Source organism: Ceratotherium simum, chromosome 2 (genome assembly GCF_057802395.1).
Source record: "Ceratotherium simum simum isolate JZ-2026a chromosome 2, ASM5780239v1, whole genome shotgun sequence".
In the NCBI taxonomy this organism is placed as follows: Eukaryota; Metazoa; Chordata; class Mammalia; order Perissodactyla; family Rhinocerotidae; genus Ceratotherium; species Ceratotherium simum.
In genome coordinates, this window is record NC_141901.1 from 19725156 (window position 1) to 19753133 (window position 27978).

Below are 27978 nucleotides of genomic sequence, written 5' to 3' on the forward strand. Positions count from 1 at the left end.
CTCCAGCACCCACGAGAGTGCCCGCATATAAGAGATAGACAATCATTATTTTTTGGATGGATGAATGAGCAACTGTGGATATTGGTGAGTAAATATTGTTTTACAATTATAGAAAGAATGAATGTTTCACTCAGTGTTACCCACTGAAAATAAATGTGTTTGAACAGCAGTTCAATTATGTCAAGAGTAATTGCCCATTGCTGTATTATAGACATAATCCAATTCCTAGAGAAATAAGCACATGCATTTTTAAAGCATAATTACACCTGACATGAAGTGACTGCCCCGTGGATTCCTTCCTGACAGAAAAGTACAAGTTCCATAATACAGTGACTCACCTTTTCATCTCTGAGGGCTGTTCCTCCCAGCTCAGCTGTGACATTTGCTTAAAAGATGAAACCAGCCCCATTCCAAATAAATGACATCTGGACACCTCTTCAAAGATGAATACTTTATTGGAATATAGGTACTTGGCAGAGTAAATATGTGGTTACAAAGTGTTTTAAGTTTATTTGCTTTATATAGTGACAAGAAGAATCATTCCACAGTGTAGATTTTTTTCTTGACGTTGCAGACTTCAGAAGGCAAATCCCCAACCCATTTGTTTACGGTAAAGTAAGAAGGCATATGTAGCCAACTTTTTACCTAGTGAAACTGTATTATTGTTTTAGTCATTTATGTCCTTCCCTTCCCCATATTAAAATTGCTATGTAGCATCTATCATTTAGCATTTTTTATAAAGAAATAAAATCACTTGTCTTGGAGAATTGTGAAACCTTTTGAAATCACTGGCTCCAATCTGGAGGGTTATAAAACCAGATCTGAGAAACTTTGTAATAAAATGTAGAAGACTGGGCCTAAAGACCTGCAGTTCTTCACATTCAGCCTCTTTACAGAGCTTTTGGACAAATTGGAATCTGATCCTTGTGCTCTCCAAAATACTTTCTTTGAAAATAGAGTTTACTCTGCATAATGCAAGGCACTGCTCTATGCTGCAAAGGAAAAAATGACAAACTAATTTTTTTCAAGGAAAATGTTCTTTCTTTGTGAAAGGTCAATAGTAACATAACTTGTTTAAGGTCATGGAATTTTTGCCAAAAACCACGTCTTGAGGTTTTATGCATTTTTAATGGATTTGCCCATAGGAGGGATCCCCAGAGCAGCATGCAGAAGCTTTGCATGCTGTTCATTTAAATCACAATAACCTTGCTCCAACCTGGAAACCATTGAAGCAACACATACGAGTCTGTATTAAAAGCAAGACAAACTCTTAGCAATATGAAGTTATTCCTTTCAACATGTTAAAATGAATAAAGACAATTTTTAATGCACTTTAGTTTCCTGTTCCATCTTCAAATGGAACAATCTTCCTGCTTAGTCTAGTGAACTTGCCTTTGGTGAAATATGTACAGAAAAATTCTGACTGTGTTCTCAAGTACATCCTTCCACTCAGTGCCCGGTCCCCTCTGGCCTACAGGACGGGTAAAAGGAGGGCACTGATGTTCATCCGTCCAATGCAGTGAAATGTTCTCTCTTGTACAGTGGGAAAAATCTTCTAGCTTTCCGAGGGTTCAAGAAGCTCTGAGGCGAGCAAAGGTGGGAAGCTGGGAAACTGCGTGGGCTCCGCCTGGGCTGGGACCTCCTCACTGGCACGATTCTCCCAGGGAGAAGGTCAGGCCTCGGCACGGCTGGGCACGGCTCCTTAGGCTCCTGGCCTTACTGGGCAGCGCATCTGACCATCTGGCCATCCACCCCTTGGACTTTAAGGGAAGCCTCCACAAGGGCAGAAAGCCCAATTAAAAACGTCTGCCTGCCTGACAGTAAGCCCCAAATAGCCCCAGCACAGCAGTGTGGCGGGTGCTCCGCTCTCACATTTCCTGAGCAGCGACACAGGCCAGGTCCTTGCAAGGCACTAGGGATATTAAAGTGACTTGAGGGGGCAGGGAGCCATTATTCAAGGCTGTGTGTTTCTAGCAGGAAGCACATATGATGACTAAACCCTAGTATCTGTCCTTGAAGAGACCAGCCCCTGGGAAAGACAGGAAGTAAACATAATTTCAATACTCCCCGCTAGACACAAGGATATGAGTGAGCACTGGGCACTCCAGGGACAGGAGTGGCCTCTACCTCCTTCACCTGTGACGAGATCCTTTGTAGACGTGGGGATCTAAATACTCTAAGAAAAGCTGAAAAAATGCAACATGAGAGTAGACTGATCCTGATTATTTTTCATCCTTTATGACCTAGAAATCCAAGAAATTCTTCATGGGGAAGGAAAGAGTGAGATATTTTAATTCCTGGTTAAATGGTTAAACTGTGGGACAAATTCTCCAAAAAACTGCTATAAACTTACTTGCTGATGATGATCAAAATAAACCGTTAGGACAATATGTTGGGATCTAACATTAAAATTTGTGGAAGGAAATTTCCTGATGTAGTACTGGGACTGAAGCTTTAGGAAGTAATCTGGTATTTTTCTGAAGGACACTAGAACACATCTTTTTAATCTTTTGCAAGTAATTCCATTCCTCCCTTAACATTAACAGTTATAGATCATGATCCATTTAAAAGATATATTTCTGTCTATTTCCATTTAAGTGTTAACTTCGAGGAGAAAGGAACAGGGTCTTTTTCACCACAGTGTCCCAGCCCCTGGGCCATAACAGGGACTCAATTAACTTGCTGAACAACTGAACAAATGATTTCCACTTTTGGTAACCTCTTTGGAACTTGATGGTATATATCTTGTCTTCTCTCTCTCTCTCCATCTCTTTCTTTCTCTTTTCTTTCCTTTCCTTCTTATTTATTCATTTATTTACTTATTCCCTTCTGGGAATGAAGCAGGACTGTTTCAATGGAATGACAGAAAGCTGTCATGGTTTGAAAATTGGCACCTGTTTTCCTTCTAGATCAAGTTCTTTGGGTCTTTTAATTTATACTAGACAAAGCACTTTATCTTTCCTTCTTTTTTTTGTTACTATGCCAAACATAGCGCGTGGCATAGAGTAGCTTTTCAAATAATGTTGATTTAATTGGAAGGCTTTATGCTCGGTAATTTAGCTAAGGTTTCTCCGCATAGTCTAAGGCTAATTTGGAATGCTTTCAGGCTTAAACATGCCAAGGAAATTTTCTTGCCTCATCTGAATTTCCCCAAAAGGTGATTAATTAATAAGAATCAACAAGATTAATGAAAAAGAAATTGGTAGCAGACCTAGGAACAGGCCCAGACAGTCCCACAGACCACAGCCTCCCTCTGTTTTTGCTCAGCGTCCCTGAGAGCTCTCAGGCTCCGTAGGGCTGCACACAGCAGGGGGGACTGGTGTTCCCCACCCACCCTTCCTTGCAGCCTGACTCTGGACGGACACTGAGTCCTCGTGAGACAGTGAAGTTGGTATAGTAGATGGTGAAGCTGGATTTACAGTATACGTTTGCATTCTTACAAAAAATTTAAAAACCTGCAAGTGCATTAGAAGAAAATGTGCAGAGTGTATTGCACACCATGCTCCTATTATTTTCTCAGTCTTCCCAGCAACACCACTTCCTCCCTCGGACACCCTCAGCTGCCTCTCACCCCAAACGCTCCACTACCTTTGTAATTCCTAGTAAAATGCGAAAGCAATAATTCATGGTAGAACAGCTCAGTTTCACAAAGGTTTGCCCTGTGTGCATTGCCTTTGGTTTCATTATACATATTAATGAAGTCCTTAATAAAATTTTTTTTTTGGTAGCAACTTGCATGCAACCCCTAAGTATCCCCATAACTATAACCCTTTGGCTGAGTTTGTTCCAAGAAATACTTTTGCCAAATTGTCCTTTTCACTCCTCCGAAGGCTGCTCTGGGGTGCTCTCCTTTGCATCCTCTTTCTGTGAATCTAGGGTATCAGTGTCTGGAGCATTCTCGACCACCCACTGACACTCGTGAACATGGGTAGGCTTCATCTCTGCATCCATGCTGGCAGTAGCTTGGGCCATGCTGCTTTCCCCTCCCACTGCAGCTTCTTCCACAGAAACCTGGCTCTCCCTGGGGCCGATGGGGTCAGAACTTGAAATGCAATCTTCTTGTGGCTCAGCCTCACCATCCACAGCGCACGCGGTCCCTCCTCCTTCATGGGCATCCAGTCTGGAAGCCCTCTCTGTGAGCTCCCTCTCAGTGGGCTCCCCAGCCTCTGCTTGCTCCTCTATGGGGTCTGGGCCACTGGCGCCCCCACTGAGCCCCCCACTGGCTGGCTGAGCCTCTGGAAATCCCCCCAACTCCACCCCACTGGCCTCGGCCTCCAGAGGGGGAGCATGGGCCTCCCTCTCACTGACATAACTTTCTCCACTCTTGTCCTGACTGGAGGCAGCTGCTTGATGGGGCTCTGTGTAGATTTGAGTTGTTTCCTCTTCTTTTCCAATTTCCTGGGGAACCAGGGTCTCATTATTTGTATCTTTTTCAATCGCAAGGGCGGTGGACTCCACGGGTACTTCAACGGTCATCGTCAACAAATTCCTGAGCTCCTTTAAGGAGCCTGAGGCAGAGGTGGATTCTGGCTTTTCGTGGGTGGGTTCTTCGTCCTCAGGAGTCCCTCCAAACTCCAGCTCTGACGAGTGTGTGCCCAGGGCTCCTGCCGTGTCCTCTGCAGCCACAAGACTCACAACAGGGTCATCCAGGCTTGAAACAATCACCTGCTCGTCCCCACCTCGGGGAGGACTGGGCACAGGGGAAGAAAGGCTTTCTCCTTTGGCCAACAGACTAGGGACCTCAGGCTGCTTCTTTTCCCCTGACTCCTGGAACACTTCATTACTCAGGATCTCACTAGCTGGAACTCCTGGCAGAACGGCTGAGGCTCTCCTGGCAGGGCTGGCCTGGGTTGACCCCCCAGGAGTTTTTAGATCAGTTAAGCTGGACACGCTTTCACTGGGCAAGGCCATGTTGTCTTCAAATAAGTTGTGTTTCTTCAGGATAGCAGCTTCCTTAATCACTGAAAGATACCAGAAAACAAAACATGACATTAACACCCTGCCCTGACCAACCTGGATTTTCTGATTTTATCCAGAAGCCAAACTCCCCTCTTAGCTTTTCCGGCTATCCGAATTTCTCAATTTCGAGTTCCAGCTTACATCAACCCTGTTCCAGGTAGCCTTCCCTGATCACGGAAGCCTGCAAACTCATTCCAAACTCTGGACCTCTCTAGTGTTCATTCATTCATTCCTTCACTCATTCACTTATTCAAATAGCAAACATTTACTGGGCATCAACTATGTGACAGGCTCTGGGAATTCAAAGATGAATAAAATATGGCCTTTGCTTTCAAGGAGCTCACAATCTATGATCGTATCATCCGAATCACTCATGGAGGCCCCATCGCATTTTATTAGCTGCTGATATGTGTGGTTCCAGTCTGCCCACCTCGACTGAAACTCTTCTAAGGCAGGGGCAGGCCTTACATGTCTCTGCTTTTTCTCATAATACAGTCCTGACTATGTAATGGGTACTCAGTACTGAGCATGCAGAGGGAGCCCTGTTGACCTGTAGTGTCCAAAATGAAGATCTATGTACATCCAGCTCAGTCTCAGACCCCTGAGAGAAGTAAAAACAATAATCATAACAACAGCAGCTGACACTTTGGACCAGGGGCCTCTGCTTAGGGCTATGCAAGTTGTATAGTGCCCAACATATTACATCCAAGGGAGTGCCATTCCCATCAGAGATGGCGTAGATTTGTGTATTCAGCATAGTGATTTCCCAGGAGCTAGCAGTAGAATGTCCTGCTCTAATAAAATCAGGACATCCTGGCAATTTTTTGACAGAGAGCAGTCAAGTTCCTGGAGGAAGGGAGCCTCCTTCTGATTTGCCCAAAGGGGCCGTGGTGGACTGGCAGTGGCCTTGACTGAGCTCTTCCTTGGTGCAGACACTGTGCTGACATCTTTACAGTCCTCATCTCATTGGATCCCCTGTGATTAGCTACTGTGACCTGGGGTTTATGCTTGGCCAGTTTTCTTTGTAGAGGGGTTTTTGTGATACTCAACACCTTCCCCATGGAGACCAGATACGTTTCAGGCCTACAGTTCTATGGATGGTCCTCTCCAGCATATTTCTATCAAAATGTTCCTATCCACACTCCTATCCCAAGCAAGACCTGATTCCACTGGGTGCCAGAGTCCTAACAAGGCTCACAGAGTACTGTGTCATCGCCCCGGGTCTTTTTCTGTCCAGCTGAGAGGAGGTGAGGAATGTGCTGAGAGAGCAGCTGTTAAGCCCTGCTATTGGAGTCACCTCCTCCCAACTCTGGGAGGGGTTGTGAGCCTGTGGTGAGCCCTTTTTCCTTTGTTCTGTCTGGAACAGCTGGAGGAAGACAGCTGTTCATGAGACACTCCAGATTTAATCTCTCTAAAGCTCAGTTTTCTCATCTGAAAAATGAAGCTTAACATTCCCATCCCACAGAGTTCTTATTTGCATTGAAAGAGAAATAACATCCAATGGGCCAGCATAGTACGTGCCAAATCATGAATGCTCAGTCAAGGTCAGTATCCCTCCCTTTCTTCTCTGTCTCCCCAGCACACCAATGTCAATCTCTTCCCCTTTCATTCCTGTCGATAACCTAGCTGGCCTTACTGGGTCCTATTTCAGGGGTGCTCCCCGATACCTAGAGTTCCCTCCAGCACCAGATAAACCTTCCTTACCTTTCATAGTTTCATCAAGGAGGATCTGATGTAAAATCTCCTCATAGACATTTTCAACATGGATCATATTGGTATGATCTGCAAAGATGAACTGCTCATATTTCTGAAGCTCCTGGAGAGCAAGAGATAAGAATATATAGAGGACAAGGCATGAGATGTCAGTTCAGAAAGGAGATGTGGAAAGGGCCACTCCCACTCCTGGATCCCCTCCCTGGAGTGTGTGGCACTCAGCCACTGGTTGTTCCGTCCCTTTCCCTAGCCACCATTCCTTGTACTGGGCACACGCTCTGTGTACTTCAACAGAGTGGACACCAGAGATTTTGACCATCTCAAGGCCTTGTCAGTGAGTTTGGGGCCCTCCCTTTTTTCCATCATAACCAAAATGTTTCCTTCTTCCTTTTTTTTTTTTTTAATGCCAATAGTACTTTACGAAGGTATAAGTTACACACAGTAAAATGCACACATTTTAAAAGTATAGCTCAATGATTTTAAATATATAAATAAACCCATGAAACCAAAACCCAGATCAAGTCAGAGAACATTACCATTACTCCTATGCCCCTTTCCAGTCAACATCCCCCAAGAGATAAGCACTGATCTGATATCTATCATAATAGATTACTTTTTCTTGTTCTTCAACTTTATATAAATGGAATCATATGTTCTTTTGTATTTGTTTTTGAGATTCATCCATGTCGCTGCATGTATTAGTAGTTTGTTCTTTTTTATTGATAAAAGGCATTCATGATATGGGCAAACTAAAATTGTTTATCCATAATCCTGTTGATGGATATTGAGATTTTTCCATTTTTTTTTTTTTAAAGATTTTATTTATTTATTTTTTCCCCCCAAAGCCCCAGTAGATAGTTGTATGTCATAGCTGCACATCCTTCTAGTTGCTGTATGTGGGACGCGGCCTCAGCATGGCCGGAGAAGCAGCGCGTCGGTGTGAGCCCGGGATCCGAACCCGGGTCGCCAGCAGTGGAGCGCGCTCACTTAACCACCAAGCCACAGGGCCGGCCCTCCATTTTTTTGACTGTTATGAATATAACTGCTATGAACCTTCTTGTGCATGTTTTATTTGTGTGTGGATTTAAGGACTTATTTATTGTGAATATACACCTAGAAGTGAGATTGCTGGGTCCTAGAGTAGATGTATGTTTAACTTTATTAGAATGGGACCCCTTTTCAAGTGTGGAGAATCTCTAGTCAGGGACTTTTCAGGAACATTCTCCTCTTTCCCTCCAACTGGCCCTGGCACTCCTTGATTCCCTCTAGGACAGCCCAGGCATGATGTAAAATCCTTTAGCCTTCCTGCTTTCCAAGAGTTTCCAAATGGTTTGCCCATTATCAGCATGAGGACAGGGCAGGGATCAAAATGTACCAAATCATACCCCAGTGATTAACTCAGTAATCCTACCACCTGATGGTGCTGGAGGAAGGCTCCCAACACCTGGCTCTTAGAGGGCCAGGGACTTGGCAGTGGGATTTGATGCCTTTGGTTTGAGGGATGGGATTTACAGCAGGTGATCAGAAGCCATCACAGTCAGACAACTCTCAGTGCTAGGACTTGGGGGTCTGTGGCCCAGGACCAGATCACAGCAGGCAATAATGGGGTCCCTTTATACCCACTCTAGAGGAAGCCAAAGGATTGAAGAGACATGAGCTTCCATGACCCCAAGAGGGTCTGTGAGACAGAAATGACACACAGACAAGTACTGTATGGAAAGAGCACTGCCCAGGAGACTGGACACTGCCCTGGACTAGCTGTGGGACCCTGGGCAAGCCATGTCACCACTATGCACGGGCTCTTCCTCTGCAAAATGAGGGGCACAGGCTCATGTCTGCAACAACGTTTTGTCTCCCCAGGTGGTCTCCCATTCCTTACTCCTCTGATTCTTATTCATCCCTCAGGACTAGGCAAAAGCAAGACTCTGGGAAGTCCTCCCTGACCCCAGAAGCAGAGTTGGGCAGCCTCCTCGGAACTCCGGCCATTACTCTTCCCCATGAGGCGGGGGAAGGCGTCCTGTGTAATCATATTTGATACATACTTAATACATGTTTGCTGAATAAATAAACAGTAGACCTTTAACACTGCAACCAGCTAAATAATTCTATGGAAAGGAATAATTCCTAGGGATGTTTATAATGTTGCGATGCATCTGACTTTATAAACCAGTCTTCTATACTGAATTGATTGAACTGTGACATATGTTTAATTCCCTGTAGCAATTAAATTGGAATCCCTGAGGGTGGGTCTTGGGGAATCAGATTTTTTTAAAAAATGTCCAGGCAATTCTAATGTGCAGCTTGGGTTGAGAACCACAGACCTAGGAAGCTGTGACTTCACCAAAGGAAACACACTTTAGTAAAATGAAGAATCCTTCTCTGAGCCAGATACTCCTGTAGTTTATCTGCTCAGTTAATCCAGATTTTTAAAAATCTCTTGACACTGATACAATTGCCTTCATTGCTGAAAACTCTGGGCCATGTGTTCTTTTGAAACCAGTCTCTCTTGAAAATCACAAGAGCCTCTTACACGTTGGATACAACTTTGCTGACGCTGGGAAAGAGGGGAGCAGATGAGAAGGGGGACTTTCTTTACCTTCTCCTCTTCTGAGAGGAGGTGGCTCTGAGGCCCCCAAACTGCGCTTGGGATTGAAAAAGAAAAACACCCTAATCAGAATGCCTGCATGCAGACATATCCAGAGGTAGACTGAGTCATCCTTTGGCCGGCTGAACTTTTCCATCCTCATAAGGCCTAGGGACAGTCATATGGACAGATTCTTTACTCCTCTGACTCAAGCAAATCTTTTTCTGTGAATGAAATATACCCCCAGTAATAAATGCCAGGTACTAGATATGCTGATGACTCTTTGAAGAAAAACAGCATTTATAGAATATAAAAATGACCAAAGAAATTTCTGCAGTAAAATAACTCATGAAAAGTATGTTAATGTCCCAATGCTTGGAGGATCTTTAAGCTGCCAAAAAGCTCTTTGTAAATTCTAAAAAGCTCTTTATCATCTGCTCCAAGAGGGAGGGGGCCTTGCAAATGTCCAGGCCCACAGATCATTTCTGAAATGTAGAAGTAGTAAAGGGAGTAGAATATACCATTTACTGAGCGCATACCATGTTATCAGTGAGTGTGAGCTGGTGGTTACCAGCTCTGTGACTTTGGGCCCCATTACTTAACCCACCAGTTTCCTCATTTGTATGGAAGGATATGAACAGCACCTCCTCACAGGGTTGTCACAAGAACCATTGAGATAATCCGTACAGTGTATAAGCACACGCTAAGCACTCACCAAATGTTAACTGTATCACTCTAGTCTTCTCAATCTTAAGAAAGACACTGCAAAGTATTACTATCTCCATTTTCTAGAAGATGAAATCTAGGCCAATAGAGAGGAAAAGTGACTTTCCCAAGGCCCCAGAGCCAAAACAAGGAGCAGCCAGGACTTGAACCCAAGTCTTGACCCAGCTTCCAGAGTCAGCTCACCCATTACTCTGCTCTGGAGACTAAGTCTCACACCTTCATAATCATGGGTGTCACTGGTTGCCTGGTGTTTGGAGTAGTTGAAGTTTCACCTTCATTGATTTCACTAAACAAATGTTACTGGATTTAACAGAACAAATATCCTTCTGTAATCTTGTTATTAAGGTCTTTTCCCGGAGTAGTGGTCAAGTGTCAGAGGACACGTTGGACCTATGACTCATACTATAATGAGGAACACCTGGCAGCCTCAGGTGTTCTAGGACAACCCTTAACTTGGCTCAAACTCAGATCATTAGCCTTTGAGATTTTGTCTTATCCAGAGGTTGGCAAATCCAGCCAGCTGCTTCTTTTTGTAAATCAAGTTTTACTGGAACACAGACGTGCCCACTTGTTTATGTATCATCTATGGCTGCCTTTGCACTATAACAGCAGAGCTGAGTAGCTGCAACAGAAATAGTATGGCCCATGAAGCGTAAAATATTTACTACCTGACCATTTACAGAACACGTTTGCTGACCCCTCCCTGGTCTAGTTTACTGTTTGTAAGCACATCATGGTAAAAAAAAAACCTGCTGGCACTTCCTAGGCAATAGGAGCAGGCTCTCTGGAGTAACCCATCCCCTTACTGGTTTGCACGTGGATGCCAGTGCCTTCTGCACGGTGGGAAGTGTGATTTGAACCAGCGCCTCTTGAAATATCCTCTTCCGGATGGTGCTGCTGTCATAATCATATTGCTGTCAATACAGAGATGGAAACATATGCTAAATAGCAACGTTGCAATCTGTTAACTTTTGCTTAAACAAAAACTCAGCTACTCACTTCGTCTCCCTTTTTCCCCTAATTTCTGAGGATCCTTGCGTTTCCAAGGTCTCAGAGATCTTTCTATGCAATTCTCTCACTCTGTAGGTGGAGGTTATGATTGATAATGACCCATCTTACCCTCCCCTCTTACAGATATGGAAATGGAGGTAAGTCAAAACAGAGTGATTTCTGCGTTATAAAGAAATTGAGGATAGAACTGGAGGATGAGTTTGTACTTTGTCACCCCTGTCCTGGGCAGGTCCATGGGAGCCATGACTATCTCCTTCTTTCCTCTATATCCTGAAAGCAGGATTAGTAGGTTGCAACGATTTCCACAAGGGAAGCGAGGGTCTAGCTGATAGCTACATTAACATGGTCGCCTGTTAACCAAAGAAGTTTAGTATCTAGAACAAGAGAGATGAAGATTCACTCCGTTCTGTGTGGAACATCCAAACCTAGAGACCAGAGTTTGCTTTTAGATGTCACTTTAAAGGGGTCACAGACAAACTGGAGCATTGTCACAGGCATGTGGGCAGAATGGTCAGACCAAATAAAGAATGGTTAGAGAGATGGGCATTTATACATACTGGAGATCATAACTGGGGGAAGAATTATACTCTATTCAAACAACCAAAGGATACCATGTGGAAGAAGGGCATGAACAAAGAGGGTAGGACTAGAATTACCAATGTTGAGAACTTTGGCTTAACGTTAGGAAGCATGTTCTTGTAGTTAAAAGTGTCCAGAGAAGAAATGGACTGTCCTGGGAGATATAAAGTGTCCTGCCACTGGAGGTGATATTGACATTGATACTATCTTTTCTTTCTCAACTGCAAGTTCATTATTTTTTGTGTTACCGTGATCAATACTGCTTTTAACCTCAGTGATTGGGTTGCCAGAGTTTCCTACTGCCTATGAGGCATCAAGATCAGGTCTGAAATTCAGGGACCACCTCCTAGCGTCTGTGAAACTTTCATCTTCTACTCCAAAGCACTGTTTAGGGGAAGTAGGTAGTAAAAAATGAGTGGACTAGTTTTAGGGAAAGTTTTAGCTCTAGGCTCACCATTGACTAGCCTGTTGAGCTTACACAAGTCACGTGAGCTCTTAGAGAGTCAGTTTTCTCATCTCTATAATGGGGACATATTCTAATTATCTCATAAGTTCTTGTGAGGCTCAAATGAAACAGGATAGGTTAAAAAAAAGCTTTAAAAATACACCATATTTGTGCAAGCTCCTATTTTTACAACCATTTTGATATATACTTATGCATGAAGCACATTTAAAACAATTCCACATGGCAAGTATCTTTTCCTTGGAGTATTTCCTTTGCCATGAGATTTTGATTTTTCTAAAAAAATGTTGGCTAATTTAAATGAGTTTTATTATACTGTAAACTCTTTGAAGAAGGAAGCTGTGCCTTGCCTATTTTTATATTCCATATAATACCTATCACAATACTTTGCTTATAGTGGACAGACAATAAATATAAAGGCCAATTGCTATGAAAGTAAGCTGGGACACGTCCCTTGTAGCTGATGGGCAATTATGCTAAGGACCCGTGGTCCCTAAAGTAGCCACTAGATGGCAGAACAGGCAAGAAAGTCATGCTGGGGGACCTGCTGCTAGATGACGGTCACAGGTACAGATGGGAGGAAAGATCAGAAAGGAAAGGGGGTGGGTGAAAAAGAGAATTTGGGATTTTCCACTTAACAAAAGAAACAGGGGTCACATTCTTGTTTTATGCTTCCCACAAATGAGAGAACGGTTTTTACCTTTAAGACTCGAAGCTTAACCTTCTCAATGGCGACTGCAGTTTTGGAGGCCTCTCCTTGGAGATGTGGGGAAAGCAACTGCTCAAAAGTGAATACTGCGTTCTCCATTAGCTAGAAGCCAAAAGAAACACAGACATAGCGCAGTCAGAGGCTAGATCACTACCCCCAGGTCTGAGTCGGCTTGGAGAGAAGGGAGGGCATAACCATCAGAGATGAGAACCCTCGGGCACTACTGGAGGACCCAGGGCGACAGGTCCTCATCCCACTACCTGGATTGTGAAATGAACAGGCACATGGCCATGGTGTGCTCAGTGAGAGGCTAGGAAATAAACACACGCTCACACACGTGTGTATGTATGTATGTATATGTATATATTTTTTTCTTGTCTCTTCTCCTTCTGCTCGGAACCGGAAAACCCAAGACCATGGGATTGAGAACACCATCATCTCCTGCTGTCACCCGCTTCCTCCTTTCTCTGGTACCTGCAGCCAGGGCTTAACAAGGTGAGGTGGGAGCCTTCTCCAACTATTTTTTGGCTGCTTTAATCCTGCACCTCCACTTCTAGGTGGATGTAAACCACTCCAGCATGTCTTTCTCTCTACTTTCCAGCCTACCACCTCACTCCTCTTCCTTTCTCTCCAGGCTGGGAGGGGAGGCAGGGGCAGGGCTTGGTGGAGACAGCGGCTGACATGCTCACGGGTCAGGAAACAGAAGCAGTTCAGATTTCGTAGTCTCTGCACTTGTGCCTGTGTGGGTTTCACCAGGGTTCAGGATTATCAAAGGGACTTCTGTTACACTGCTATCCAATATTATTCCTTGTCCATCTTTAATCCTCACAACTCAGAGGTTAGATAATAAGATGTATCACTTAATCCTGCCTATAACTTTTAAGAAAAAAATGCTCCTTTCTTCCCCAAACGTGTGATCCCAAAGCATTGAACAAATACCTTTCTCACAGCACTGTCAACACTGTCGTGAATTTATCTAAGAATCTGTCTCCCTATCAGCTCCCTGAAGTGGGATCTGGCACAATGTCCAGTCCACAGTTGGCTCCCCTGGAACATCTGTGAAATAGAACTGTGCTCTTATAGCTTCAATGATCACGCCCTTTCTTCATTTATAAAGCACTATAATATGGAAAGAGTTTGTGCTATTCATTCCTGTTCCTTTGTGGGAAAAAAAGGAACCTATTAAGTAAACTCAGGATATCCAAATATGAAGCTGTGAGTGATTGGTTGATTCTTAACTAGGTTAGAGAATTCATTTAAGCCAGTGGATCTCAAACCTGGCTGCATATTAGAAGCAGAGGGAATGAGAGTATGGAAAGTTTTTTAAAAATGTCAAAAAAAAATATATATATATATATATAATCAGAATCACCTGGAGGTGGGGCCTAGACATCAGCATTTCTTAAAAGCTCCTCAGATGATTCCAATGTGCAGCCAAGGTTAAAAGTTCACTGATTTGACAAATCAAGTAATTATCAATTAATGCCACTTTCTTTCCCTGAGATATTTCTTCTCTATGATGTTCATCAACGTGAAAGAAAGATGAAGCTAGCTGTAGGGACAAAATATGTCCTCACTCAATGTGATGACTAAAGAAATGGGCCTCACTTTCCTGGGCTACACTAGCCCACCAGTCTCATTTGCCAGCACGTTTCTCTGCTCTCTCCATCTTCATCCACCATGGATGCCCCTGCCGCTCTCACCTCTTGCATGTAGTTCTGTGTCCTCTGGACGACCAGGTCGACGTGGGGGAATCTGAAGCGGCTCTTGAGATCCTGCAAGCGCTCCTGAAGCAGGTTGACTTGAATATAACAAGGTTCCATCTTCACAGAATCCAGTGGAAGCTCCATAAGCCTGTCGAGATGCTGCATTTTGGTAAAGCGAAAAATTAAACACGTTCAGACATAGGAACCATACTACACGCCTATTACATACTACATAGATTCTAAACAATCAAATGTATATTATCGGAGTGAATCACGTCTCGCATCACTACATCTGTGATATCTTCATTGTCTGATTTCCCTGCTTCAGTGCGTCCCTGGGGCAGCTCTCTTGCTAGGACGGACACTGGTAGAAGAACCAACTGGACGATGGGAGGACCCAGGGGGGCATTCAGAGGGCTCCATCTTCTTAAGCTCTTGATGGACTCTAAGCTCCCACTTCCAGAGCTCAAGAACTAGGCAGGCAGGGTCTGTGGCACATGGAATTGCTGCTGGGCCCACGAGCCTCCAAAGCATCTTTAATGAGTGACATTCCTCTCAGAAAACTCCAAGGAGGTCAGGATGCCCTCCCTGGACTCCTGGACTCTGGGAGTGAAGCCAGAGTCCTCACAGTTCTCTGGGGCTCTGTCAGTGCCCACAAGCTTCCCTCTGCTGTAGGTTCTCTATAGTGCTAGTGGGTGGGGAGGTGCGTGATAGGAAGAGGCCTGGCTGGGGAGAGGCATCCAGTGTTAAAACTGCAGTCCCCCTCCCTCTAGTTTGCACAGGTGATAACCTGATGGATGAGCCATATGGCTTCCAGCAAGAGGACAATGGAAGACCTCGTCTGCTAAAGACCCCAAGTCTTATCAACATACTCTTACACTAGGAGTGTTGTTGCCAACCGAATGCATTCTATTTTCCAAACTTATTTAAAAATAATTTTACATGTGGCTATCCAGTTTTCCCAACACCATTTGTTGAAGAGACTTTCTTTTCCCCATTGTATGTTCTTGGCTCCTTTGTCAAAGATTAGCTGTCCATAGATGTGTGGGTTTATTTCTGGGCTTTCTATTCTATTCCATTGATCTGTGTGTCTGTTTTTGTGCCAGTACCATGCTGTTTTGGTTACTATAGCTTTGTAGTATATTTTGAAATCAGGGAGTGTGATACCTCCAGCTTTGTTCTTTTTTCTCAGGATTCCTTTAGCTATTCGGGGTCTTTTGTTGTTCCATATAAACTACTCAGCCATAAGAAACGATGAAATCCAGGCATTTGTGACAACATGGATGGACATTGAGGGTATAATGCAAAGCGAAATAAGTCAGAGGGAGAAGGTCAAATACCATATGATTTCCTTCATTAAGTAGTAGATAATAACAACAATAAACAAACACATAGGGACAGAGATTGGATTGGTGGTTACCAGAGGGGAAGGGGGGAGGGAGGAGGGTGAAAGGGATAATTCGGTATATGTGTGTGGTGATGGGTTGTAATTAGTATTTTGGTGGTGAACATGATGTAATCTATGCAGAAATAGAAGTACAATGATGTACACCTGAAACTTTTACAATGTTATAAACCAATGTTACTGCAATAAACAAAAAATTTAAAAAAAAAATTAAAAAAAAATAATTTTAAAAATTGAATATTGGAGATCTAGAAGAAACAAGAGAGTGGGCGGAGAAGGAGAAGACAGAAAGAAAGGTGCTGAAAATGGAGCCCTTAGGGAGAACTGGAGAGTGACACAGGGTGAGAGTGAAAAATACAGGACGTGCTGTCTGATTTTCAGGTCACAGAAAAGAGAGACATCCAGCGGCCCGCCTGGTGGTGTAGTGGTTAAATTTGCGCGCTCAGCTTCGGCGGCCCAGGCTTGGCGGATTCGGATCCTGGGCGCGGATCAACGCGCCGCTCGTCAAGCCATGCTGTGGTGGCGTCCCATATAAAATAGAGGAAGATGGGCATGGATGTTAGCCCAGGGCCAGTCTTCCTCAGCAAAAAAGAGGAAGATTGGCAACAGATGTTAGCTCAGGGCTAGTCTTCCTCAAGAATAAAAGAAAAGAGAGACATCTAGATTTCTCTAAACAGGAATTTTTTTTGTTTGCTGTGGTGTAGGTCTGCGCCCAAGAACCAAACCTGGGCTGCCGAAGCAGAGTGTGCCAAACTTAACCACTAGGCCACTGGGGCTGGCCCTAAACAGGAATTTTTAAAGAGCCCATTCTCGTTGTTTTCATAAAGGGAAAACCTTACTCCTTTTAAGAAGTGAGTTATGGAGAGCTCCACTGAAGTGGAATTAATGATCACAAGCATGCTGTCAAACATGCTGTTACACAATATGTAATGTGTCTATTTTTAAGAAATATCAATTAAGCAGACAGGAGAGGAAACACAGGTTACTACTTTGCTCCATTGAGATTGGTGAAAGTTTAAACAAGTGATAACATTTAACACCGATGGGAATGTGAGGGAGCAAGTCCTCTGCCATGCACAAGTGGTGGGGATGTAAAATTTCAGTCCTTTTTTTGGAATGCAAATGGCAACATCTGTTAACATTAGAAATATACTTACCTTTCAACCAAGCAATCCTGTCCTAGTAATCTAGCCCATAGAAATGAAAGCATCAGAGTATAAGAATATATGTAACAAGGTTATTTACTGCAGCTTTTTTCATGGTGCCAGCAACACTTGGATGGTTGAATAAATCATGCTGTATCCATACATGAAATATGCAGCCAGTACAAAGAATGATTTAGAGCTGGGACAGTTAACTTGGTAACAGTTTCATGAGGTGTTTTTGAATGAGAAAAGTGATAAGCAGAGTAGTATATACAATATAATCCCATTTTTCTAAGAGCAAACAATCTAAAAAATAGCCTATAAATGTGTGTATTTTATATACTATATAAGCATGGGGAAAAGTACAGAATGGCATATGCTAGGTTGTTAACACTAGTTACTTGAGAGGCGGTGGGTGGTGTGGGGGGAAGAGGGAGGAGTTTAACTTCCTTTAGGAAGTTAAAAAAAGTCTGCAATAAGAAACCTCAAAATATTTAGGAAATGATCTTGTTTATGTACAATTACATGTTTATGTATGCATAAAGAAATAACAAAGGAAAGAAAACAGAGGTGTCTGGCTTTATCCACTGACTTGTAGGGATGTCCACTATGATATGTCAAGTTAAAACCAAGAGCTAAGTTACACCTGTCAGAGATTTTCAAACTTTAGGTGCATCAAATCCCCTGGAGACCTGTTAAAACAGACTGCTGGGCCTACCCCAGAGTTTCTGATTCAGTAGATCATTGGTGGGGGCCTGAGAATTTGCATTCTGTGTGTGTGTGTGTGGGGGTGGGTGGGTGTGTGTGTGTATGAGAGAGAGATAGAGAGACATGTCTGCAGTTGTAAACAAACCCGTTATCATTTGCCTATTTTCTTTCACAATTGCTTCAGGTTCTCTTTCTTTCTCTTTTTTTAGTATTGCTAATTAATACTGTTTGTACAAACAATTTGTACATACAGAGAATTTGCATTTTTAACAGCCAGGTGATGATGACACTGCTGGTCCTCAAACCACACTTTGAGAAACACTGGTTTTGATCATGAGTCTATACCTTCGGAAACAAACAAACCAACAAACAAAATTTATATAAATGAGGATACATGCTTAAATATTTGTATGAACAAGGAAAAAGTACATGAAAACACAGATTAAGCTATTTATATTAGTTAATTCAGGGAGTTGGGAGTAGAGGTGGCCTAGGAGTTGGGGGTGGACTAGGATTAGGTGGGAATGGGTGATTAATTCTGCCCTTATATATATATTTGAGTATATTGTTTCCCTTGTACAAGCATTGTTATTATTTTTGCAACTTGAAAACCATTAATAAAGGAAATCAGGTAGATAGATGGATGAATGGGGTGGTTGGATGAATGGAAGAATAACTAGATGGAAGGGTAGATGAATAGAAGGAAGAGAGGGGGAGAGGGAGAAAGGAAGGAAGGAAAGAATGGATGAATGCAGACAAAGCCCCACAGAAAAGGCAGCCCCAGGCAGACCATTCCCACTCAACTCCTTGGCTTCGTATCCTACCTCCTTTAGCTGGGCACCATCTTTGGTGGTCTGAAAGTTCTGGCTAAGTTCATCCACTTCTTTTTCAAAGAGCGAGCGCACTTCACTGAATCCTGAGCTAACGGGTCCCATGAGCTCCTCCAGAATGGACGCCAAGAATGGTTGCACACTCTCTGCACAGCTTCTCTCTGCTGGCTGGGCCACCATGGCTGAGGGAGGAAATAGCCAGAAAACCATGACTTACGGTGAAATTGGATTCAAAGTCACTGGAGCCAGGCCAGGGCTGGACAGTGCCCCACAGAGCCATTTAACAGCTAAGGCAAGCTCAAATGGGCAAGACAGACCAGTCCTGTGCCAGAATTTACCAGAATGGAAAACCGTTAGATGCTCTAAGATGAGAGCATCTGAGAAATGGAACAAACAGAATCTCTCCCCTCCCCAAGCTTTCCTCTGCCCTGGGATGAAATGCATTTTTCTGCTTGGTCCCTATGAACATGTAATGACTAATACAAAACAGAAAAAGTGGGTGCCCCACTTATTTACTCTCAGTCATCATCAGTATATATGCATAGTTTGTCTTCTAAAAACACAACTTACTATGTTTTTTTTAATTGAGGTATAGTTGACATATAACATTATATTGGTTTCAGGTGTACAACATATGATTAGATATTTGTATATAACAATTTCTTGTTTCAATTCATTTCTCTGAGAATTAATCAGCCGATATAATTCAATTCCTCTCTCCCCTCCTCAAGAGACTTTTTAAAAACTCAAGTACAGTCTTTTTTTCGGCAGATGGAAACAAATCCCATTCAGTTTGCCACCTCATCTCCCATTCCCACTCCCAAGTTTTAAAAAAACACTATTTTTTCTGATAATCAAGGACAACATGCACAGTGTCAAAAATGTGGAGAATACAGAAAACCATAAAGAGGGATGAACAAATGTAACCATACTCCCACTCCCCAGAGGCAAATACTGCCCTCTGATTTAGACAAGGAAGAGCACAGTAAAGATTCTGATTCAGTAAGTCTGGATAGGACATGGAAATCTGCATTTTTTAAAGTGCAAAGGTGATTCTCAGGATTAGCCAGGTTTGGAAGCAGCCATCTAGTAAAGGAAGCCTGAGCTGGAAGGGGCCTGAGCTCGCTCCGCGGACCAGAAGGCCGGCTTTGTGGAGCTGGGTCAGTCATGTAGCCTTGTCACAGTATCAGAGAACTGAGAAAGGAAGTACAAACTCATCTGGGCGGCCAGGCCCTCCATTTACAGATGGAAAAGAGAGGCCTGGAGATGTGAGATGGCTTGACCAAAGTCACACCCTGATTTGCAGACACAGAACTACAATTCAAGTGCATTTCTTAAGTTTTTATTGGCAAATAACTTGCTTACAGTGAGATGACTGCCCACACTATTTCCATTTGCAGAAATATTTCACAGAGCTATGGAGGATTAGACTGCCTCTTATTCTGAGAACCTGAGGTGACCAATACTATTAATATTACGAATAACATAAATATTTGTGATATAAAATACTAAACAGGTCATAGAGTTACTAGAAAAAGAAAACCTTTCAACTGTATGATTCAAATTCGAAACAATCTATGACTCTTCTTTTAATGACTTGCTTGATACCAAAATGCAAAATTGTTTGCCAGGAGAATAAATGAATTATTCATCAATGAACTTTGAGAGAAGAACTATTTGAAGAGCATCTAACTGAAATTTCAGAGTAAGCATGAACACAGTTAATATACAGGAAAGATTTAGCAGCAGCTGGCTGATTTCCCCTGCTGAGTGGGGCGGGGCTAGGCCCAGGGAGGGGTGAGGGAGGGCATGTTCCTCTCTGCCTGACCCCGGATGCCTGTGTGCCACCATGGCTCCTGCCTCCTCTCTGCGCCCTTATTCGGCGTTCCTTTTACCTGTGCCTTCCTTCCTCCACCTCTGTTTGTAAACATCCTCCTGCCTCTTCAAGGCCCAGTTCAGATTCACCCACTAGGACAGCCTAATGCCCTGGAACCACCACGCAGCCTCCTGCACTGTGGTCTGCCGAGGTTTCCTTATGGACTGAATAAATTTCACAGCCCACACAGGTATGCTCTGCTGTTTTTCAAGGTGCAGAGATGCACGTGATGAATCCCGTGTTGTGACACATTCATTCAGGCCTGTACAGAGAAGTAAAGGCAGCTGTGGAGAACCAGCTGAGCAGAGTGATGAAGAGGGAAAGCCTGGTGCTAGAGGCCCAGGTTTGGCCTGACTCTGCAAACACTCTAGCTGTGGAATCTCAGGCAAATTACTTAATCTTTGCCTCGGTTTTCTTATCTCTAAAATGGAGATCCAAAGAGTAATTATTCTTAGGGGTATGGTGAGGATTAAATGAGTTTACTGAGTTAAAAGTGCTTAGAACCATATGTGGCACTCTGGAAGCACTCAGTAACCGTCAGCTCTTATGGTACCTGTGGCATTACCATTTTTTCCAATCAACCGAAACGACCACAGTACTCTAATTATGAGGGGCCCACGCGGTTTCTGAAGCTGAAATGGTTCTTGCTTGGGAACCACTGTGCTCTCTGTTCCTGCCTCTTTTGTGGCATTTGTCATATTTTCCCTTGTTTCAGTGTCTGTGACACGCCTCATATCCGCTTCTACTTGTAAAATCATGTCTTCTTTGAGTCCTCATAGCCCTTGAACTCAGCAGGAGCAGAATAAATGCTTATTGAATGAACAGATAATTGTGGAGCAGAACTAAAGACTGCTCAAGAGCCTTCTGGGAGGAAATAGAGAGATCACTACTCAATACTCCCAAAGTTTTTTCAAAATCCAAAGCCCTTATCAACACAGCCTGAAGTACACTTCCTTGCTTTAAAGGTGGAGAACCTTTTAAATATATGTAAACTGTGTTTCTGATATTAAAACACTTGATCATGACTTCCTTTCAAGGCTTCTTTTAGGAAACAAACACTAGTCCAGGGCAGGATCTTTTTCCGTCTTATGTGGAATACACTGGAAACACAAAGATTTCAGCAAGAGAGAAAGAGAGAGATTGTTTTAAGTCAGGCCATGAGAATGGCCACGGTCACATCCAGCTCGGCCCCAGATAACAGGAGCGTGGGCACAGGAGTCAGGTGTTGGCAGTTTTAAGTTGTGTCAAGTATTTCAACGTATAGTCAATCTAGATCAGTTGTGCTAACGAGGAATAAGAGACCTGGATAATAGTCAACAGAAAACACTCTGAAGTTAATTTATATCTGGCTTCAGAAGGCATCATGTGGACAGACACACGCAGATTCAGACATGCACACCTTTGCTGTAGTTAAGCCTCCTCCAATCTCCATGAAGTAGGACCTGTCAGAAGAGCCCAGAAGCAAGCTGGGCTGCAGTATGAACAGGGCCTGAAGTGCAGAGGATGATCCACCAAGCAGACTGTCCTCCACCTTGTGTCATTGAGGTTTCCATGGGGAGGTCCAGGCCCTTCACAGCACCTCTAGCACACTCCTATTAAAACTGTCATCACCTCTTCCCGATTCCCTCAGTTTAAGTCTCCTCTGAAACCATGCATTCCCACTACGTGGGGGAGCCCTACACGCACAGTTTATTGAGTTAGCAGGAGTACGGATTATCTCTACTGACCTTTGATCTTTCCAATTAAAAAGTTCTTTGAGTTCACAATCTGATCCATGTCTGAACGGATGGTTCCTTCCAGGCCCTTCGTCAGAGTTCTGCATTCCTCCTTCAAGGCACTTAATCCTTCTGAAACTTGATGCTGAACCAGGTTGTAGGCCTCCTCGAGGAGCTGACACAAAGAACAACACATAAATCGGGGCTCTGTCGTGCGTAAGCGCCTGACAGAGTCAGTAAAGGGAGGAGGGTGAGACTCAGACTATTATAAACAAAGCTGCATACACATTCTGATTTTTCTTTCAAAGTTTGAGTCTGTTTGGATTAGTCCTCACGTAAGTGAGATTGAGCAGACTCGAGGTAGGCATTTCTCCACCCAGGGAAGGAATTATTTAAAAAAAAGAGAGAGAGAAGGGAAGGGAATGTTCATTTTGAGTAGCTCAGTCCCAGAGCAAAATCATCGCTTACACCGAACCAGGCCCTCTTTCTGTCGTTCTTCTTCCCCTTCATTTTAGGCAGAAGGTCTGTCTGAAGGGTTGGCAGGAGCTCCTCCATCACCAGGTTACTCAGGATCTGCCAAGCGGAAGAGAGCCCCGGAGTCGGTGAGTTGGTGATGGCTAAATCAGAGCATCGGGCCAACCGAAGACGACATGGTTGGCCGTCCCTATCCTGCTACATAAGATTGTCCTGGGCTACATGAAACCTGTTAGGTTAACAGTTTCACTTTGGTTCTGAGGCTACAGAGTCTCAAGAAGACAATCTTAGAGGGTAAACATTCTTAAACATCCACAAGGAACAGTAATGTCTGCTGACGTTTTCCCATCGGAAAGGACAAATTCCTCAAATTCAAACTTATCATATTCAAACTAGAAAAATCTAGTGCATTTAGGGTAAGAGGAGAAACTTCAGTTATGGATAAGGGCCTCCTTAGCAAAATTGTGAAGAGTGTCAGACTCGGTTTTGGTGGCCTGAGTCCTTGTCTGTATCCCCTGAGACCATCATTCCTCCTCAAGCTCCCCTGGGATCTAAGTGTCATCAGGCTCTTTGTGTCTACTGTCCGCTGAACCCCACCCCCAACCTCTTTAAAGTTTAGAAAAAGAAGAGAGTAACAAATACTTTGGAACAACTGGACATTTGTGGGATGAGCAGAATATGGGAGGAGGTCTGAAGTTTTCAGGATGTTTTAAAATAATTTGTTCCCAAATCGCTCCTAAAATGTTGCTTGGCTCAATGCAAGTGTTTCTTTTGAATCTGAGCAGCGTTCTTCATGTCCACATATTACAATGCTCCAAGTAACACTGGCCTCTCCTTCCTTAAACCCCCCACCAGAATGGAAGCAGCTTTATTGTTTGAATTCATTTTACCATGAGTTTTTTGGGGGCTCACAGCTCAGTTTTCAGTATCAGGCTGCAGACCAAGATTTAGAAAAGAACAAGGGTAATTCTGGGAATAGAGGCAGGCGGAAAAGTAGAGAATTATTTGACATCTGTTCTACGAATTTAAAATAATATTTGTCCAAAATAATTGACCTCCTTCTCATAAAAATTCAGACTAAGCTTTGGGAATTAGGAAAGATTTTCTTGAGGTCATTGGTCAACCTCATGCTAGTGGAAATATTCATGAGCTCACTACATTTTGCCTTTCACGAGGGTTCTGTTACGGCAGGGTGTAACACTTTAGCTGAACTGAACAGGAACACTCCCAGGGTGGAGGTGGGCGAACCATCCAGTCCCCCTGTGCCTGTGGGTTCCTGGGAGAGACGGCTGCTCAGGTCAGTGCAGCGAGTGGGGCACCTGTCATCTGTGATGTGGAACTTTGTGTTGTGACAAAGATTATAATGGGGATAGGATTTCCACTAGTCCTGGTAATTCATTGGTGGGGATGTTTTTACCTTTCTTAACCATTCTCTGGGGGCAGTCAAGAGGTGAACTGGCATTTTTGAGGAGTTTAAGAGGAACTTGACATGTGCAAACTCCATGGAAATCAGCAGGTCTAACAATTAGATTCAAGCAGGTAATTAGTAATCGATGTACCCGCATCCTGTCAGTGGAGTAAGTTCTTGTTTGGAACACATCTGCCCAAGAGTGATGTAAGTGTGCATGGGGAGAGTGAGCTAAGAGCCTAAGGAGACTGAAGCCAGAACTTAAAACCAATGGGAAATATTATCTTAGTTGAAAAGTGTTAAATTCAAGAATCATAATAATGGCTCTAATTCATCCTTTGCAGAGATTGGTCTGAATCTGAGGATAAGCATGAAAGGGGTTTGAAAAGATGAAAATGTTACAAAGGCCAAAGAAAAAGAATGTTCCATTGGGTGGGCTTATAGTTTTCTTTTAGTCTTTCCCATACAATGTTCCAAGAAATTTGGTTCTATTTTATAACTTATGGAATTGAAAAGGAAATATGTCTGGAAAAAAAGGAGGGGGTTGGGAGTGGGTTGCAAGGGCAGGGGGCTTAGGGAATAGTCACAGGCCAGGCAGAGCCTCTGGGTGCTGAAGCCCAACTGTGTCTCATCCTGGCACCATCATCCTCTTCTTCTAACCTTCAGCCCCACCCCACCCTGACCTTGTGCTGCCCCTCACCTGCCCAGGTCCAGCTCTGGCATTCCCTACCTTGGTCAGCTCTCCATGAGCAGGGACCGAAGCCCTTGGGCTATTCTAGAGAAAGTAGCTAATCTAATAAATGAATCACACTAATGAAGGGGTTCTTCAACCTTCTCTCCTCAGAACAGGATCCACTGAGTTTTACTATAAGGGACCTAAAAATATCACTTTTGCTTTAAAAAAGAGTGAGTGTAAATTTAACTGCTGGGAAGTGGAGATTTTTAAATTCCATCACACATATAAGAAACCAAACATGCCATTAAATTGATCAAAATCAGCAAACCCGGGCTCACTCCTCAAAGGCCACACCAGTGTTACCTTCCAGATGCTGAAGCTATGTGAGGTCCAGAGAGACCACCCTCTTTCCTGAAGCTGGCCCCAAAATCCGACCAGGCTGTTGGCCTTGTGCCCTTTGTGTTAACTGAGTGGCCATGGGTGAAAGAATCCATTTAAAGGGGTCACATTCAAGGTCACTGGACAAAAGACAACTCCAGAACATACGGACAAGGCCTAAAAAATGTGGATAAGATTCTTGTCTTGAAACCACTCTGTTGTGGGGGAATTATGAGCTGCTCTTGCATATGTATCTCCCATATATTTATTATATACCAAATAACTGTAAATACTTTATATTTAGCAAAACACTTTCCCTCATAACCTCATTTGATATACTTATATTGACAAATAGAAAATATATTTACTGGTGTGCAAATATTTTCACCTTAATAGTCTGTCAGGCACGTTAGTCTAAGATATTTGCTTTGCCTGGACATTTGCCTAAAATAACCATTGCCATAAAGGCCTGCCATATTTGCTGTGTGAGTCATTATAATGAAGATAATAATGTAACAACGCTGAAAATCTTCTGAATACAGGCCCCTAGGCTAGAGGGGTTAGGATAATATTATGATTCAGTTCTTAGCAGACACGAAGAAAAAATGCAAATAAACCCAGTGCTTTAAACAAAACATGTCATATTCTCAAACTCAGTTATGCCATGCCATTTTCTTTAACTACTTGGTAGCTTTTTGGGGCCTCTGACCTCTTTTTTCTGTGAGTCTTAGGACAGATGCTACTGCAGCTCCATGTATAATAGGTTATGGTCTTACCATCACCAGGCCCCACACAGGAAAGTTCTAGAAGCCATTTCCTTTCACCAGCTTCTCCAAGGATAGTGTGACATGGCTCAAAATGCATTTCTGTCACAGACTGGCTTGGTGACTTCAGCCACTTCTCACAACATTTTTTCTCTCACCTGGGGGATGCTGGACAAATAATCCTGAAACGCCCTTCCAGTGTTCACATTTTATGAATCTGTGATTTCACCAAAGAAACTCAGATTCCTGGGGGAGCAAAACTTCTTATGGGGTCACTTGATAACTCCAGCTTTTACTGATCTCTTCTCTGTTTTTTGTGTTGTTCTGTTTTCCCACTTATGGTATTTTTTATACTGCAAAATTAGCACCTTCCTGTGACTGCTTCATGCGCTTGCTGTATGATGTCCATATATGTACAGACCCACATAGGTACCCACACACACTTCTAACGCTGCCGTGTTCTCTGGATGTTTCTAGGTATGCCTTGCCTCACCACGATGGCAAGCGATGAGTCATTTCGTTCTCTTGCACCTTATAGCACTTCACACATATCAGCTCAAAGCAAAAAGCAGAAAAGTCAACGAAACAGAACTAACTCAATACTCAACCCCCAGAAAGGATTTATTAAGTGCCTACTTTCAATGGCATCATGAAGGAATGTGAGCTGACATGAGATTTGAAATGAAAGAAAAAAATTACGCAAGTAGTATAGCTAAATTCAAGGAGCTAAATACATGTGTAACTTAGTACATTCCCATGGCTGGTGTTGATTTTTCACTGGGCCAGGAGTCAGAAGCTATCATTTCCTTTGCCATTTATCCACTGATCATGTGACCCCAAAACTTTCAGCTCCACAGGGAGGGACCGTTCTGTCTTGCCCACCTCTGGATCGCTAGTACCCAGCACAGTGCCTGGCATATAGTGGTTCAATAAATAGTTGTTGCACGAATAAAACTGGGCAAGTCACTCAACTGCTATATGCTTTGCTCAGTTTCCTCATTTACAAAATTGAAATAATAACTCCTCTATCCACTACATGAGATTGGTAAGATGAACAGATAGAATTATGATTTGAACAATAAAAAGTATCACACAGAGGCATTTTAATAATGGTTTCTGTATTAAATATGTTTGTTTATATGAGAGGCCAATCAGTGTCAAATGCTTTAGCCTCCCCTATGCTTTCATTTTTCTCTCAGGCATAAGTACAGTTAGTCCTTAATCTTCTCACATTTATAAATGGATGTGCTTTCCCAAAATATCAGAAACCAAGAATTGGTTAAAGTTCTTGAATAAGTGTCAGGATGGGAAATAAATGAGTTTACAATCCACCAGGAAAAAAAAAAATAGAATATTCTGAGACATATGGTAAAACAATAAAGAACAGCCCCAACATCATGAGAAAATGCTTTTGGTTTTAGATGCTAAATGACCATACAAAGGCAAGGCATCCTCTGGCATCTTCCAAATATTGTTCCCTAATAAGAAGTTTCACTGGCCCCCAACAAAGGCACTCTGGGAGAGGAGGGGAAATTAAAGAATAGTATTCTTGGACCTCTGTGCGTCTAGTTAAATAATGCCCATACCCAGCCTCCTCTTCCTGGCTGAATCAGCCGTGTGACTGGTATCCTCATGGAGGATGGGGTCACATCATGAAACACAGTTTCCTTGGAAATTTGTAACAATGTCGCTGGTACCAAGCCAACCAAGGTGCTTAGCCTATGACTGGCATTTAATCAAGGTCATGGGAAGTTACACTGGATCACAGAGATAGAAAACCAAAGAAAGTAAATGAAATGTATAGAAAACTGTCTAATGTTTTTAAAATTTCTTTCCTTTCATTACTTCATTTACAAATCATTCAAGGGATAAAGACAACTATGTGTCAAATACTTTTCCAACAATATCTCGTTTAATTCTCACAACCCTGCAAGGCAAACATTATTATTCCTATTTTCTTTCAGAAGAGTAACCTGAGATTAAAAGAGGTTAAATAACTTGGCAAGATTTAACCCAAGTCTGCTCACCTAAAGCCCCACCATACACTTTGCACTATGCCACACTGCCCACATTTGCTGCTAGTCTGGAAGCATGAGGTCATTTGAAGGAATAATGCTTTTTATAGAAAACAGTAGAAGCAACTCTTCCC

The 27978-nt window shown here is 43.1% G+C and overlaps 1 protein-coding gene across 1 annotated transcript in view; it reads right to left on the reverse strand.

Moving 5' to 3' along the window:
• Positions 1 to 436: 436 nt before the first annotated feature.
• NIBAN1 (niban apoptosis regulator 1) overlaps positions 437 to 27978 on the reverse strand; it is a 152880-nt gene continuing 125338 nt past the window's right edge. The window contains exons 7-14 of the mRNA XM_004424929.3: positions 22598 to 22702; positions 22142 to 22304; positions 18533 to 18720; positions 14448 to 14609; positions 12736 to 12846; positions 10789 to 10896; positions 6664 to 6775; positions 437 to 4961 (exon numbers count right to left, since the gene is read on the reverse strand). Coding sequence (XP_004424986.2) covers positions 3817 to 4961; positions 6664 to 6775; positions 10789 to 10896; positions 12736 to 12846; positions 14448 to 14609; positions 18533 to 18720; positions 22142 to 22304; positions 22598 to 22702 — 2094 coding nt within the window. The 3' untranslated portion in view covers positions 437 to 3816. The remainder of the gene's footprint in view (positions 4962 to 6663; positions 6776 to 10788; positions 10897 to 12735; positions 12847 to 14447; positions 14610 to 18532; positions 18721 to 22141; positions 22305 to 22597; positions 22703 to 27978) is intronic.